The following is a 14,220-nucleotide window of genomic DNA, read 5'->3' as shown; positions in this document are numbered from 1 at the left end:
ACACAGTTGATGGATGGCCCGGCAGGCAGGGTGGCCGCCAGAGCTGTCCCTGTGGGGCTAGAGCTGTCAGGGGACCCCGCCCACCCAGGAGTATGGAGGAGGTAGGAAGACTCTTTTCTTGGCATGGGACTGGGATTAGAGCTGCTGCCAAAAAAAGGAGCAGGAGCAGGAGTGGGAGAAGAGGAGATAGAGGCTGAGAGCCGTAGCCTAGGCTGCAGCTCTCCCACACTAGCCCAGGGGCTGTCTCAGGAGCCACAGTGCTGGGCTCCCTCTGCTCCCCTCTATGTGGCAGGGGTCCCTACCACCTACCCAGGTAAGAAAAGATATGTGGCTTCCTTTAGCCCTACACTTCTGGTTGTCTCGTCAGATAGTTCTAGAAAGGGGCTTTCTACTGTGTCCCCTGCCAGATCCCCCAGGTAGGGGAAGAAGTCCTCTGGGCACCAAATGGGCTCGCCCCACAGGCTAGAGCAAGCCCGCACTTCTATGATACCAGCTGTAAGATGGGTTCCACTTGGGCTTCCAGAGCTAATCCATCCACTTCCCCAGGGATGGTGTAGCAGCAGCTAGGTAGGGAAGAGAGAGGCTGGGAAATACGAGATGCCAAGATGATCCCTGTGCTACAAAGAGGAAAACTAACCAGCATCTGTGATGCCAGGCCCTGAGCCCCACAGAGGCCTGTGCTGTGGTTCAGCAGGGAGCTGGCAACAATCCTCTGGGGGACTCATTCTTTAAGAAGAAAATTCCATCTGCTGAAGGCAATGTTAGCCTGGGAGAAAGTAGATAGACACGGCAACATGGTATGGTCTTTGGTTCTGAGATAAGACCACTCCCTCTAAGCTGTTTCCCCAAGTTCAGTCTAGCCTGGTGGCTAACACAGAGAAGGTGCTCAATGTGTCTCTGGAATAAATACGTACGGGCCTTTCCCTGGATTCTACCACAGGCTCTCTCCCACTCACCACCCCTTCCTGATTAGCAACGCTGCCTGACCCCACCAGCTCCAGGGTAAAGCCAGGTCTGGAACCTGCGCCCATGCTTCCTGCCAGAGTCTGACCCTGCCGCTCCCAAGCCCTCCAGGCCCGAATGCTGCTAGGCTGAGCTGCCATCTGAGCAACTACTTCCTGTCCTGCAGAGAAAGCTAGGACCGGGACTCTGCCTGTTTCCTTAGCATTTCCTCCTGTTTCTGACTTGGACACATCTGGTTGGTCACTTAGTGCTGAAAGGTCCTGGCCAGGCTGTGCACTGGTCAGGCTTCAGGGATTGGGACAGTCCTAAAAGCCACAGCTGGGAGAAAGGAATGACCAGAGGCCAACTCATCCTTCATGTGTTGTCTCCAGGCAGAACTTTTCAAACTGCTATGTAGCCACCCTATTAAAGGGCCCCCTGGGTTAGAGATCTCCATCCTCCTAAAGACCATCTTTTCAGGAGTTAAATTGGGGTGGTCCTTGGTAAATAAACAGATATCTGCTAAATCTGATGGATACAGTTAACCTAAATCTCTCCTGGGCCTATGTCACCCCTTCCACTGCTGTTCTGTGTGGCAGGATCACAGTTGGGGCCTCAAGGATAGTCAGGCCGTACTACCTCTGTAGGCTCAGTGTCTGTGATGTTTCCAGGGCCATGCATTTTCTTCTTCCAGGCAAGATAATAAAACTTTTGGAGTACAAGCAGTCTTTATAAATCAGGCCCAGACACTCCCCTGCTTCAAACCCTGAAATGGCCCCATTCCACTGGGGTAAGATCTAAACTCCTACCATGATTTACAAGGTTTTCACAATTCGGCCCCTGCCTATCCTGCAACCTTACCTGGTATTCAAGTCCTCACTCACTAAGGGGCAAGAGGAGGCCTGAGGTCATCTTCCCAGGAGCTACCACAGCAGCTGCACATCCAGATTTCCATGACAGCCCTGATTTGAAATAATTTATCTTTTTTTTTCCATTTCCAATATCTAAATAACATAGAGATCCTATGTATCAGTCCAGATACCAGTCTGGACTAGGAGTCCATACTGTCTGTCTCACATCCGGAAGTGGCACCTGTTAGCCCCCATGCCCCACCTTCAGGCTCAGGAAACCATGGAGCTTGCATGACCATGTACAGCCCCCACCTGAGGGTCATTCTTCTCCCCACAAGCCAGGTAGGTGGTCCTGAAGCCCAAGGACTGGCCCAGCTTCACCACTCACACACTTGCTGGGCTCTGGCTCCAGCCAGCTCTTGGGTACCCCAATCATCCACCTAAATACAATCACAGGAGACACCAGCAATCCCGGTCCCTGCTCATCCCCAGGGAAACACTCACATTGGCTGGCTCCCTGTGGGGTCCCTCGCCACTCCGCAGCCAGCTCCGGCTAAGCTCACTGAGCTCTGGGATGGGCTGCACCTTGAGCTGCACGCTGTCCCCGGACTGTCGGATCATCTCCACAATCTCATCCCTGGACTTGCTCTCCACGTTGTGCCCATTAATCTCCACCAGACGATCACCTGGCACCAGCCCCAGGGCCAGGTCCTTGGTGCCTGCACCAGGCTCAGCAAAGTGAACCACCCTCCGATAGACCTGGCCCTCGGGGCCCCGATCCAGCACGGTTGTGCGCCGCAGGGAGAAGCCAAAGTCTCCCGTGGGCCGTCGCTGCAGCTCCAGCTTCCGGAGGGCAGGGGGTGGTGGGGGCACCACAGGGGGCAAGCGCAGGTCAGCCGGAAACCTTTTAGTCACCAGTTCAGGCACTCGGGACCGGGGCCCTGGTCGAGGGAGGCCTGGGCCAGGATGCTGCACCAGCTGTCCCTCTAGAGTCCTCACCTCCACCTGTGGGGATGGGGCAGCAGAGTGCTCTGAGGGGGTGGAGGTCTCAGAGGCACTCTCATCCCTGCTCCGCTGGGAGAAGGAGAAGCGCTTGACAATCATCTGTGAGTTCTGCTTGGCTAGGGAGCCGAACTTGGCCGCCCGCTGCAGCACAGAGCCACGGAAGCTACCTTCCTCACCCTTGAGGTCGTCGCTGGAGCTAGCCGTGCTGAGGTGGCCCGAGTCCAGGATGACACTGCCCCTGTTGCTGTCAGAGTCAATGTCGGTCAGGTGCAGGTCGGAGCCGCTGGCCACCTTGATGGGGATGGGGTTGGAGATTTCCAGGCGCATCTTAGATTCCCGCTTGGAGGAGCGGTTCAGGTTGAAAAAGCCACGTCTCAGGCTCATCTCCTCCAGGCTCCTGAGCTCCGCTGCTGACATCCGCTCTTTCTTCTCCTTTTTCTCCTTCTTCTCCTTCCGTCCGCCATCTTTGTCCTTGTCTTTCTTCATTAGGTTAAACATGGTGAGGGTGCTGTTTTCGGGGGTGGTACCCCCACAGGATTATGGGCGTGCAGCACAGGGCCTCTGTGTTCCACCTTGCTGTGGCAGACAGAAATGGAGAGAAAGAGAACAGTTATCAGAGTGGAGGCTCTTCCCACGTCTCCAGGCTAGTCAGGCCAACTGCTGAGCACAGCTGCCCCTCACGGAGAGCTAGCTATGCGCCAGTTCTCTGCTCTGTATGAACCTGTCCCGGTTAAGCTAAGCCTCATATCACTGCTATGGGAAGGTCTATTATTACCCCCATCTCACACATAAGGAAACTTGAGGTTTAGATAAGGTTGGAAAAGCCCAAACTCCAAAGTTTCTCATTTCCTGTGGTCCCTGATAGACCTAGGTTTAGGTGGGTGCCTGGAGAGGGCATCCAGGAGATCTCACTTTCTGGCAGGAGGATGCCGTCGAGCCAACTTGAGACCTGACTTCAAACACAAGGGAGAAAGGAAAGGGACTCAGGGTACCATCATCTCCCCATGGTCAATGTCCCTTAAGGCAACAGAATCATGTGCTACCGGGCTCTTTCCTAAGCCTGTTATCCCCAGAACAGCAGCCTTAGCCACTGTCTGACAGAGGACCTCGAAGAACCAACACTTATTTAATGAGTACCACTTAGGCATAATGCCAGGCTCTCTACACACACTACCTCGTTTGAACTTCACAGCATCCCTCCCTGCAAGGTAAGTATCATTATCTCTACAAATGAGAAAATTAAGTATGTTAGTTGTCATATAGCTAACAAGTGGCCATATCAGAAAACAATGGCAAATATTGTTTTTCTTTCTAGGTCCTGGGCGCCCAAACTGAGGCAGGGAGGGAAGTGAAGGGGAAGTTCCAGACTCAACAGAGGGCAGACAGCTGTGCGGCGGGGGCAGAGGTGGGATCTGCTGGATAAACAGGATCCTGAAAAACTCACATCCTTTTCCCCAGACCAACACCTAAATATAGCTTCAGGAAGAAAGTTGTGGCAGCGTGAGAGAAGACTTCGGCTCCCGGGCACGTGTGCCTGTGGCGCCGACCTCTTCCCACCACTTCGCACACCTGCCTGGGCACAGGGCTGAGAAAAGCCTGATGGGGGTGGGGTTGAGGGAGCCTTTCTTGTTCTAACCAGCAGGGAATGAGAAGCAGAAGTAGGCCATACCCACTAATTAGAAATTAAATGTAATTTTTTCTCCGTCCATGAAGCCCTTCCCCCTGAATTCCACACACAGGAACCACAGGCTTACTCCTTCCATGCTGCAAGGCCCCAGAGAGGCCTTTCTTCTGTGTACCCCACCCCCTCAGCCAAGCGGGAACCCCAGGCTCCCCTTTCTACTGAGAGGGACCCTCAACCCAGGCATAATGCCTAGGAAGGCATCAAGGCCAGCAATTCCCAAGGGCCCCAGTGCACTGGCTAACTGCTCCCCCCTTCCCAGCACCCTCACCCAGTTGGTTCCCAAGAGATAAATGTACCCTTTATAGAGCAGCACTACCCAAAAGGAATATAATTCAAGTCATATATTAATTTTAAATGTTTTAGCAGTCACATTTAAAAAGGTAAAAAAAAAAAAAACCAAAGCAGGTAGAATTAACTTCAATGACATCATTTATTTAGTGTAAATGTATCCAAAATATTGTCATCTTAATATGTAATCTATATAAAATACTGAGGTATCTTATATTCTCTTTTCCATACAAAGTCTTTGAAATCCAGCACGTAGTTTACACTTAGAGCACATCTCAGCTCAGATGAACCACCGTTCAGGTACCCAGCAGTCCCGTGTGGCTAGCTGCTATGGGACTGGGCAGTACAATTCCTCAGAAATCTCTAGTTGCAGAGCACACCCAAAGGGGTGGGAAATCTGGTCTAGAGCCAGCTCCCCGTGGGCCTGGCAGGTTCTCCTGTCCTCCTCTCATTCCAGTCTCTACCTGGTAAAATCAAGTTCCCCCTGAACTTGCTGGTTCTAAATGCTCCATGCACAGTAACTGGGAGTGGGAAGACAAGAAATGTAGAGCTCAAGAGGAAGAAAGCCAGGGGCAACCCTGGCCAGCTGGGTCTGGGCTGATTTGGGGCGGGGAGTGCCTGACATCAGGCGTCTTCTCTTTAGGGCTCTGCTTTGACACGGGGAGTCTGTCCTCCTCCCGAACCATTGATGGGGGTGTGGCACAGGCCTGCACACCCCAGGACATAAGATCTTCAGTTGGTCATTGCCCACCTTACCCCTCATCCGCCAGTACTCAACACTGTTTTAAAATTTTTTTGATATGTCTATGGATTTTAGAGAGAGAGGAAAAAGGAGACAGAGAGAGAAACATCAACTGACTGTCTTCCGTAAGTGCCAGGACCAGGCATCGAACCCCCAACCTTTTCACGTACAGGATGACACTCCAACCAACTAAGCCACACCAGCCCAGGCTACTTGCGCTGTCTTAAAGGGTTGGTTTGGAAGATGGCCCCAGGGAGTACTGTGGGGAAATAAGGAAAGAAACCCACCTCAGGGACTTGGAGGGAACAAACAAGTCTCTTGGCCGGGGTGCAACCCCAGAGAGCCCAGCTGCCTTTGGTGCAGTCCCACCAAGGCATCGTTTGGTCTCCAGTTCTCGCTCGGCAACCCTTTCCCAATCCTGGCTCTTTGCTGGGGCCTACATATTTGAGCAGTTATCAACAGAAAAGAGGCTCAGAATTCTAGAATCTTTGGGCTGAAGAGGTCCATGGAAAGTAATTTCATATAAATCCCTGTCTGGACAAAAGCATGCCCCCACTGTCATCGTGACAGGCAGGAACGACAGTCACAGCAGCAGCAGCAGCAGCGTAGGGCACAATGCTGGCCTGGAGTGTTATGAGATCTGATATCTAGGCCTGGATCTGCCAACAAATCAGCAGGGGACCTTGAGCCTGTCACTTTGCTCAAGGTTGGACTAGATGATCTAGGTCTCTTCTAGCTCTAAAATTCCAAATATCTAAGTCTCTTGTGGACACAGGTTAGTTATTAACTTTCTGCCAAAGTCACCCCTCTTATCCCAACCCTGAGGCCTTCGGAGACTGAGTCCATTGCAGCCCTTCCCTCACGCTCCTGGTGCCACTGTGATCCGCACAGCTCACCAGGCGCCCCTTCCCCACTGCCACTCCTACAGCTGCCAGGCCTGGCTGTGGCCCGGGTTCTCTCCTGTGCCCCATGTCTGGAGCTACTGCAACCTCCTGCTTCAGGGTCAGACCTGCAGTGCAGCTGCAGTTGTGGCTGCTCCTATGCTCCTCAGCACCCAATCTGCTAGAGACCTGGGCTCTGTCACCTTTCTGTAGACCCCAGACTTTCCAGCATCTCCTGTCCTCCTGTCCAAAGTCTCCAGCAGCAATGGCATTGCCACCTCCCCGCTCTCCATTCCAGGCTGCAATCTCTACCTGCTTCCCCTTCATCTCTTATTCTGTTCAGTGAAGGAAACCTTATAGTTTGTCTGACCTTCTTTTCTACCTTTCTCACTCCACCCTACTCCAGAAGGCCTTCCTAATTTTTTGAAGATTTTATTTATTTATTTTTAGAGAGAGGGGAAGGAAAGGAGAAAGACAGGGAGAGAAACATCAATGTGTGGTTTCCTATCACACGACCCGTACTGGGGACCTGACCTGCAACCCAGGCATGTGCCCTGACTGGGAAGTGAGCCAGTGACCCTTTGGTTCTCAGGCCCGCACTCAATCAACTGAGCTACACCAGCCAGGCCTTTCTAATGTTAAGTGACGAAAAAGTATGCATGTAAGTTAGGGTATGTATGTAAAGTAGGGTATGTACCTAAATCATTTTGACTCCTAGCTTCAAAATCAAAGCCAAATACAATCACCTCAGTCAATTCAACTGCTTTGTCACTTTAAGAGAGAAAGCATTTTGAGGGCAAGAGCCATTCAACTCCATATGCATCTGTCAGCTCACCAACAGGAGAAACAATTTACATATTCATATAATGGAATACTACTCAGCAATAAAAAGGAAGCAAGTACTGATACACGTAAGAGGGATGAATCGAAAAAACACTGTCAAGTGAGAGTAAAAGAAGCCTTTGACAAAAGAGTACATACTAGTATTGTATTATTTGTATGAAGTTCTAGTATAGGCAAAACCAACCTAAGGCGGAAAAAAATCAAAACAGTGATTTCCTCTGGGAGGTGGGGGTGGGGGTTGTCTGAGAAAGGGCATGAGGAAACTTTTTGGGGTGATGCTTGTGCTACGTATCTCTATAGAAGTTTGGATTGGCGGTGTATGTATTCATCAGCAGTCTTCAAATAGTGCACGTGGGTCTGTGCATTCCATTGTGTGAGATAGTCACTCAAAAGAAAAACACTGTAAAGAAATATTGAACTCCAGCTAATATGTATGCTTAAGTATTTGGGGCAGAGTATACTGATGTCTACAAATTACTTTGAGATGCATCAAAAATGGAAGATGAGCCATGGATGGATCAAGGAATAAATATGTGATAAAGCAAGGGTAGTAAAGTGTTAATTGTAGAATCTAGAAAGTGGGGGCTGTTCTTTATAAAATTCTTTAACTTTTCTAAATGTTTGCAGAGCTTTGTGATAAAATATTAAGGAAAAGTGTGTATCAAGCACCTACTGAATGCAAGGGATATAGGATAAATAAAACTAATGAAAGAGTTTAAATTTCAGATGTCAGGTAACAAACCTGGGACCAAATTCAAGCTAACAGCTATGTAACCTTGGGCAAGGCTCTTGAGGCCTCCGTGCCTCCATTTTCCCCATTTCTTAAATGGAGATAATAATAGTGCCTACCACATAAGGCATGGGAATTAAGTGAAATATGAAGTGAAGAAGCCTTTTATATAATGCCTAGCCCAGAGGAAGCCCTCAAGGATGCTACCCAGCAGAAGCAGGACACACTCTTGCCATCCAAATGGGTAGAGGGGATAGTAAAGTACACAAATGACTGTCAGCACAGGTGTGACTAAAATGAGTGTAGACATAAAAATCTCAATGCTGGAAAGGACCGTTGTATAGAGAGAGGAAAGCCCGAAGAAGCGACGGCAATCCAGCGAGCTCATGGCCACCCGGACCACGCAGGCGCACGTCCAGAGGCCCCATATGGGTACCGCCAGGGACAAGGACAGGCAACGCAGAGATGCAGAAATACGAATGGCAACCGGCACGAACAGGTCCTCCACCTCAGTAATATTCAGACATGTGAGATAAAAGAGGTACACCATTGTTCGCTTGGCAGTTCAATAAAAAACTACCAAGATTAGTAATAACAATCAATTAGAGGATGGGAAGCAGGTCATTTCATATGTGCTGGTGGGAGTGTAAATTGGTATAAGGTAGGCAAGTTGGTGGCACCTATGAAAACATTCAAATGTGCATATTCTTTGATGGGGCAATTCCTCTTACAGGACATCTGTAGATATATTCCCACAATAAACATGGCTAACCTTTAGAGCATTGTTTGTGGTAGCAAAATTCTTCACTATAAAGGCCCATCACTAGGTTAATAGCTAAATTATAGAACTGAGTAGTTACTAAAAAGAATGAGGTAGATTTGTGTATGCTGACCTAGAAAGATTTTAGACTATATTACTAAGTGAAAAAAGCAAGTTGTCAGATAGTATGTAATTTTTACTAAATTTTAAAAACTATGTATATGTGTGAATATACATAAGTATATTATATATAATATTTGCATATGCATAGAAAAAATGTGTGCTCTTTGTAAGAGAGGGATTTTAGGACGGTCAAAGCAGACTTGTATGCTGTCTGTATTGTTTTAATTCTTTACAATAAGAACATTTAGTCCTAGCTGGTGCAGCTCAGTGGATTGGGCCCTGGCCTGCAAACCTAAGGGTCACTGGTTCAATTCCCAGTCAGGGCACATGCCTAGATAGTGGGCCAAGTCCCCAGTATGGGTGCAGGAGAGGCAACCTCTTGGCCCCACACACTGATATTTCTCTCCCTCTCTTTTTCCTTCCCTTCCCCTCTCTCTAAAAATAAATAAATTCTTAAAAAAAAAAAAAGAACATTTAGCTGGTAGGTGTGTGTGTGTGTGTATTTAAGCCTACAGCTTTAGACAGTGGGATTATATATAGTTTTTCTTCTACTTTTGTGCATGTTCTTTATTTTTTACAGAAAATATATTTTAATATTTATATAAAACTGTATTTATGTAACAATATCTTAAGCTATAAATATACATAAAAATATATAACAAACTTTTGAAAAGTAGTCTGGAAAGATCCATTGCAAACATTTATCAGCAGCTTTTGCCTGTGGGGTAATGGCAAAAAGGGGTAACACTTTCGACCTAGGGCACTTCCTGCAGATTAAACCTTTTTTCAGCATATTACTTTTGTGATTGTAAATATTCTTTTTTAAATAAAGAAAAAGAAAAAAGACAGGTCTGACAATACGGTAAGCGATCCAGTTAGCATTAAAGCTGTAAACAAGGTTTGCAACAGTAAGTTCAAGATTGCCCTCTCATGCCTTGAAACAATTTCAGTGATTGGGGGACTTGGTTAAAATAGGTCTTACTGTTGTCTTGTGGCTTTAAGTGGGGACAGATTTAAATGGGTCACCCTGCAGCTGGCAAAGTAGAAACCCCAGGAAATGGAAACTATAACGTTAGAATCCCAAGACTTGGCTGCTGTGGGTGGATACTTAAAAGGGTCAATCCCCCCACCCCAGCCCGGACCACACTCATAAATAAATACAAAGGAAATGCTTTCCCAAGAGAGCCGGCCTCTTTCCCTTGGCCTCTGACCTCCCTGAGTGGCCATTTCCTACAGCCCCAAGGCCTTTATCTCGGAGCTGGCCCACCGAAGACTGCAAAAGGGCCCCAGTGGGGCCCGAAGATCACCTGGCTGAGCCCCGTGGCCCCAGCCTGAACGGCACAGGGTGACGCCTGTCCCTGCAGCCGCCGCCGAGCTTCTCCTGGCGGGTTCTGCTGAGCTCCGCAGAGCCCCGTGACTCACCGCCAGGTCACACGGAGCTTACTGGCTCCAGGTGTGCTCCCTCACTCAGGCTGCACGCTTCTCACATGACATCAGCCGCCCGCCCGCCCGCCTGCCTGCCTAGCCCGCCCGCCTGCCTGCCTACCGGCTCCCCGCTCCCTTCTCTGCCTGCCCACGAGCCAGGAACCGGCAGCCCCCTGTCCTTCCAGGCAGCAGGGCCCTGCGTAGCCTAAGCCCAGAGCCACCTCCTGTCTCCTCTGGAACGCAGATCCCACAGGCCCCAGGAGAAAGGTGAGCTGGAGAGGTGCCAGCAGCCCGCTAAGTCCCCTGCTGCTCTTCTAGGTGCAACTCCTCCGTCTCTCTCGGGGAACCTGCCGCAGCCTGCTGGGCGCTCACTGAACTCAGTTAACACTGCCATCCCCACCCCGCCTTCTGTGTGACCTTGAGAAGTCCTGTCCCCTTTCTAGGCCTCAGCTATTTCAACTATAAAATGCCCATGGGTCTGAGAGTTTAGAGTTGGCCCCAAGTCCCTGACTTTGCTGGAGAGAGATTCTGCTCAACACAAACTGCAGGTTCTAATCTTGGTCTGCCTCTGACTTGCTGTGTAACCTCGAGCCCTCATCCAACATCTCTGAATATCAGAGTATAATAAAAATAATCCCTAGCAAGAGAAATAAAAGTACCTGGCAGAGAGGAAGGGCCCTGGGCCCTATAAAATCGACGGTCCACAATTTAATCTGCTGCCTGACTCTAAGCTATTTGAAATGTCAAAGGAATGTGGATAATTTATGAGCCACACAATTCCCATCTCCAGAGCAAGGGCAGAAAAGTAAGGGAGAAGGGGCTTTCCAGGTCTCCAACCCATCCTCCCATCTAGCTCCTACCACTGCCCCACCCTACCCTCTAATTCAGTCCACCTCAGAAAGTGGTGATGGGGGCTGAGGTGCAGTGAACAGATCTTAAAGCACTCCGAGGCCTGATCCAAAGCAAAACTTAAAAGCTCCATCAAGCCCCCAACCCACATCCTGTGGGAATCTGTTACACAGCACAGAGTGGGCTGGGCCCTCTTATCCCCTCAAACCTTTAAGCTACCTCAGCTTTACCCACCATGCCCAGGAGAGGCCTGGGACAAGGAATGGGGCCCAAAGCCGACAGGACGCTGCTCACATGGATGCTCTGGTTCCAGTCTGTGGTATCCACTCCAGGTGAGGGAGATCTGGCAGGGGACAGACCTTTGGTCTGAAGGAGCAAGAACAGCGCTGCTGCCTAGGAGACCTGTGACACAGCAAGCCAGCGTCAAGCCTTCCCTAGTTCCAGTAACCCCTGCTCCACCCGAGGAGGGTGGATTCTCCCTTTCACACAAGCACCAGCTCGGCCCCACCCAGTCCGCCTTCAGGTACCTGCCTCTGAGGGACCCCGGAGTTTTCAGGTCCAACTTCTGAAGACATGTGCACCCCACAGTGAGCAGTTTCAAGCTGGACCAGTGAAGAAAGCTCCAGGCAAGAGGCTGGCTGCCCAGGCTGCCCGGGAGTGAGGCGGAGGGGATGGGGCAGGAGTCAGGAAGGACACAATCAGTAAGGGCAGCTGAGGAGAGCCTGGGGCATGGGAGGAAGCCCTCAGGCACACGCCCTGGCACCTGAGCCAGACCGGGAATGAGTAAACAAACTAGATGCTCGGAGCTGCCAGGCACCAGGTCATTGAATGTTCAAAGTTCAAAGCTCCCAAAGGAAGTGACCACCAGCATTCTATCCCTCCCATGCCCACCTACAGCCCTTCTCAGTCTCCGAAACTCCTAACACAATAGCTTTCCATACTGTCTTCCTGGAATTGAGGCCCCAACTCCAATGTCCCCAACCCCAAATGGCCAAGCACACCTCCACCCAAGGCTATATATAACCAGTCGTGTCCAGCAATCAGGAAGATGTTTCCTGGAAAGACCTCATCACAAAAAGGCAGAGGGGAAGCCGAGGAGGTAGCAGGCCATTGACAAAGAGCAATGAGGTCTGTCAGGAAGCCAGAGACCTCTGGAGAGCAACTTTCAGTATCCCTAAGTAGAAAATAGCCTCTGAACCAAAAGGGTGGGGACCGGTTAGGCAAGGCCAGACCCATTGCCATGACAATGGGACACCAACTAGCCCCCCAAAAGGGCTCCAGACCTGATATGCCCATAGAAAGTCAGCATGAACCTGTCTGGAGTCAATGTCTTGCTAAGGTGATCTTGCTCTTAATTGCCTGGACACGTTCCCTCCCTTCCGGCGCGGCCCCATGCATACTCACTTCGCACTTCAGGGAAGTTACAAGGCCTCCACAACCACAGGCATGCCAGACACTCAAAAGATCAAATGAATCCATGCAAACCGGCCCAAGTCATTGGCAAGGTGTAGGGGAGAGGGAATCTAATTCCATAATTTTGGGGGATCATCTAAGGGCAGGAAGGCCCTAGGCAGGACAGCTCCTCCAGGAAGCATCAGTCTAGGGCTCCCTACAAAAACACAAACCATGAGGACACTGCCAAACACATGCCAAACCAGGCAAAAGGAGTACCTGCTAAAAAACTGGATGCCTTTCCCCACCCCCCTGCTCATTCTGGCTGGCAGCCTTTCCAACTAATCAGCAGGACACATGTGCCTTGCAACAGGGTGACACCCCCAACCCCACAACAAAGCCCCAATGTGTGGTGTGTCCCTGTAGGCCTTATCTCAGCCAGGAACATGATCCACTCCTCACTAGGCTTGGTACCAAGCAGCAACCCCCCAACACGCGGTTGCTGGTGGGGGACAGCTAACCTTACCACCTCCCCTTCCCATTGTTGAAACAACTGGCATGACAGGTTAGCAGGGCGGGGCGTTAGGGCTGTCTCTCCCAGAGGCCTGGGGCAGGCTGTCCAACCTTCCCACACACACCCCACCCCTTTACAGGGAAAGGTGAGGTGAGCAGCCAGTCACAGGGGACAGCCTGCACTCCCTAATCTCCAAAGCCTACCATTCACCCGCCCACCCCATCTTCTGTCCCAAGGGGAGGGGGCCTGGGGTAGCGGGGTCTCCATTGTTTAGCCAGCTGTCTAGCAGCTGCTCCTTTGAGAGCAGCCCGCTGTCGGCCTGGCAGCGAAAGGGTGAAGGCCGCTGGGAGGGATAAAGGGCTATGTGGAGGTGCTCGCCTTCCCGGCTGCCCTCGAGAGCCTCGGTGGGTTGCTCTGTCTGCGGGACCTGGGCCTGGCCCCGAGAAGCTCTCTAGCCCCGAGGCTGCAGCCTTCATCCCGCAGCTTAGGGCGACCTGGGCTCCCTCGAGCCCCACATCCCCCCAAACTGAAGACCACCCTGCCCTGCCTCCTCGCGTCCCCCGCTGGCGAAAGGTGATGGAGCTCGCCCTCCCTGCCCCTCTCGGTTGGCCCCCACTCTCGGGAGCCGAGCTCCGCGGCGTGGCCACAAACCAGAGACCGGAGACCGGAGCCGGGAGTCCGGGCCGCTGCTTCCAGGGGACAGTGGGGGGAGCAGGAGCCGGCGGGCCCCGCCGCCTTCCCGTCCCGAGCCCGCCCCTCCGCCCCGCCGGGCCCACCAGGCGGCTGCCCCCGTCTCCCCGCGCTCACCGGCCGCCGGAGCCCGCCCGGCAGGCAGCAGAAGCGGAGACGAGGCATCCAGCGGCCCCGGCCCGGTCCGGGCTGGAGCGCAGCGCCGCGCAGCGCAGCGCCGCCCCCCGCGGTCGCGCAAGCCGAGCCGAAAGTGAGCTCCCTGCTGGCGACTCCGGGGATAAATGCCCGGCCTTCCGGGCAGCGCCTGGGCGCGACTCTAGAGCGGGCCATGCAGCCCGTGGAACTGCTCTGGGAGACGGCTGTTTGTGTCTGAGAGGTCCTGCCTGAGGTTCTGTCTGCACTGGGCACTACAGGCTGCTGGATATATCCACAGGACAGGCACTAGGGTTATGCTGAGTGTATAGAACAGGTTCTGTACAAGATGGGCACTGGACTCTGCTG

General features: G+C 51.6%; 1 protein-coding gene across 17 annotated transcripts in view; it reads right to left on the bottom strand.

Moving 5' to 3' along the window:
• MYO18A (myosin XVIIIA) overlaps positions 1–13,974 on the bottom strand; it is a 93,123-nt gene extending 79,149 nt beyond the window's left edge. For 4 of the 17 annotated variants that reach the window (XM_045836498.1, XM_045836502.1, XM_045836503.1 and 1 more), the window contains exons 1-2: positions 11,418–11,506; positions 2,298–3,374 (exon numbers count right to left, since the gene is read on the bottom strand). In XM_045836498.1, the coding sequence (XP_045692454.1) occupies positions 2,298–3,296 (999 nt within the window). In that variant the 5' untranslated portion in view covers positions 3,297–3,374; positions 11,418–11,506. Of the gene's footprint in view, positions 1–2,297; positions 3,375–11,417; positions 11,511–13,836 lie in introns of those variants that run through there. The other 13 variants (XM_045836511.1, XM_045836514.1, XM_045836512.1 and 10 more) reach the window with 9 other exon arrangements.
• Between the last annotated feature and the right edge of the window lie 246 nt (positions 13,975–14,220).

The sequence above is a fragment of the Phyllostomus hastatus genome, unplaced genomic scaffold, assembly GCF_019186645.2.
Source record: "Phyllostomus hastatus isolate PE091 unplaced genomic scaffold, TTU_PhHast_1.1 phas_contig_210, whole genome shotgun sequence".
Lineage (NCBI taxonomy): Eukaryota > Metazoa > Chordata > Mammalia > Chiroptera > Phyllostomidae > Phyllostomus > Phyllostomus hastatus.
The sequence above is the reverse complement of the archived record's forward strand: the minus strand, read 5'-3'. Positions and strand labels throughout refer to the sequence as shown.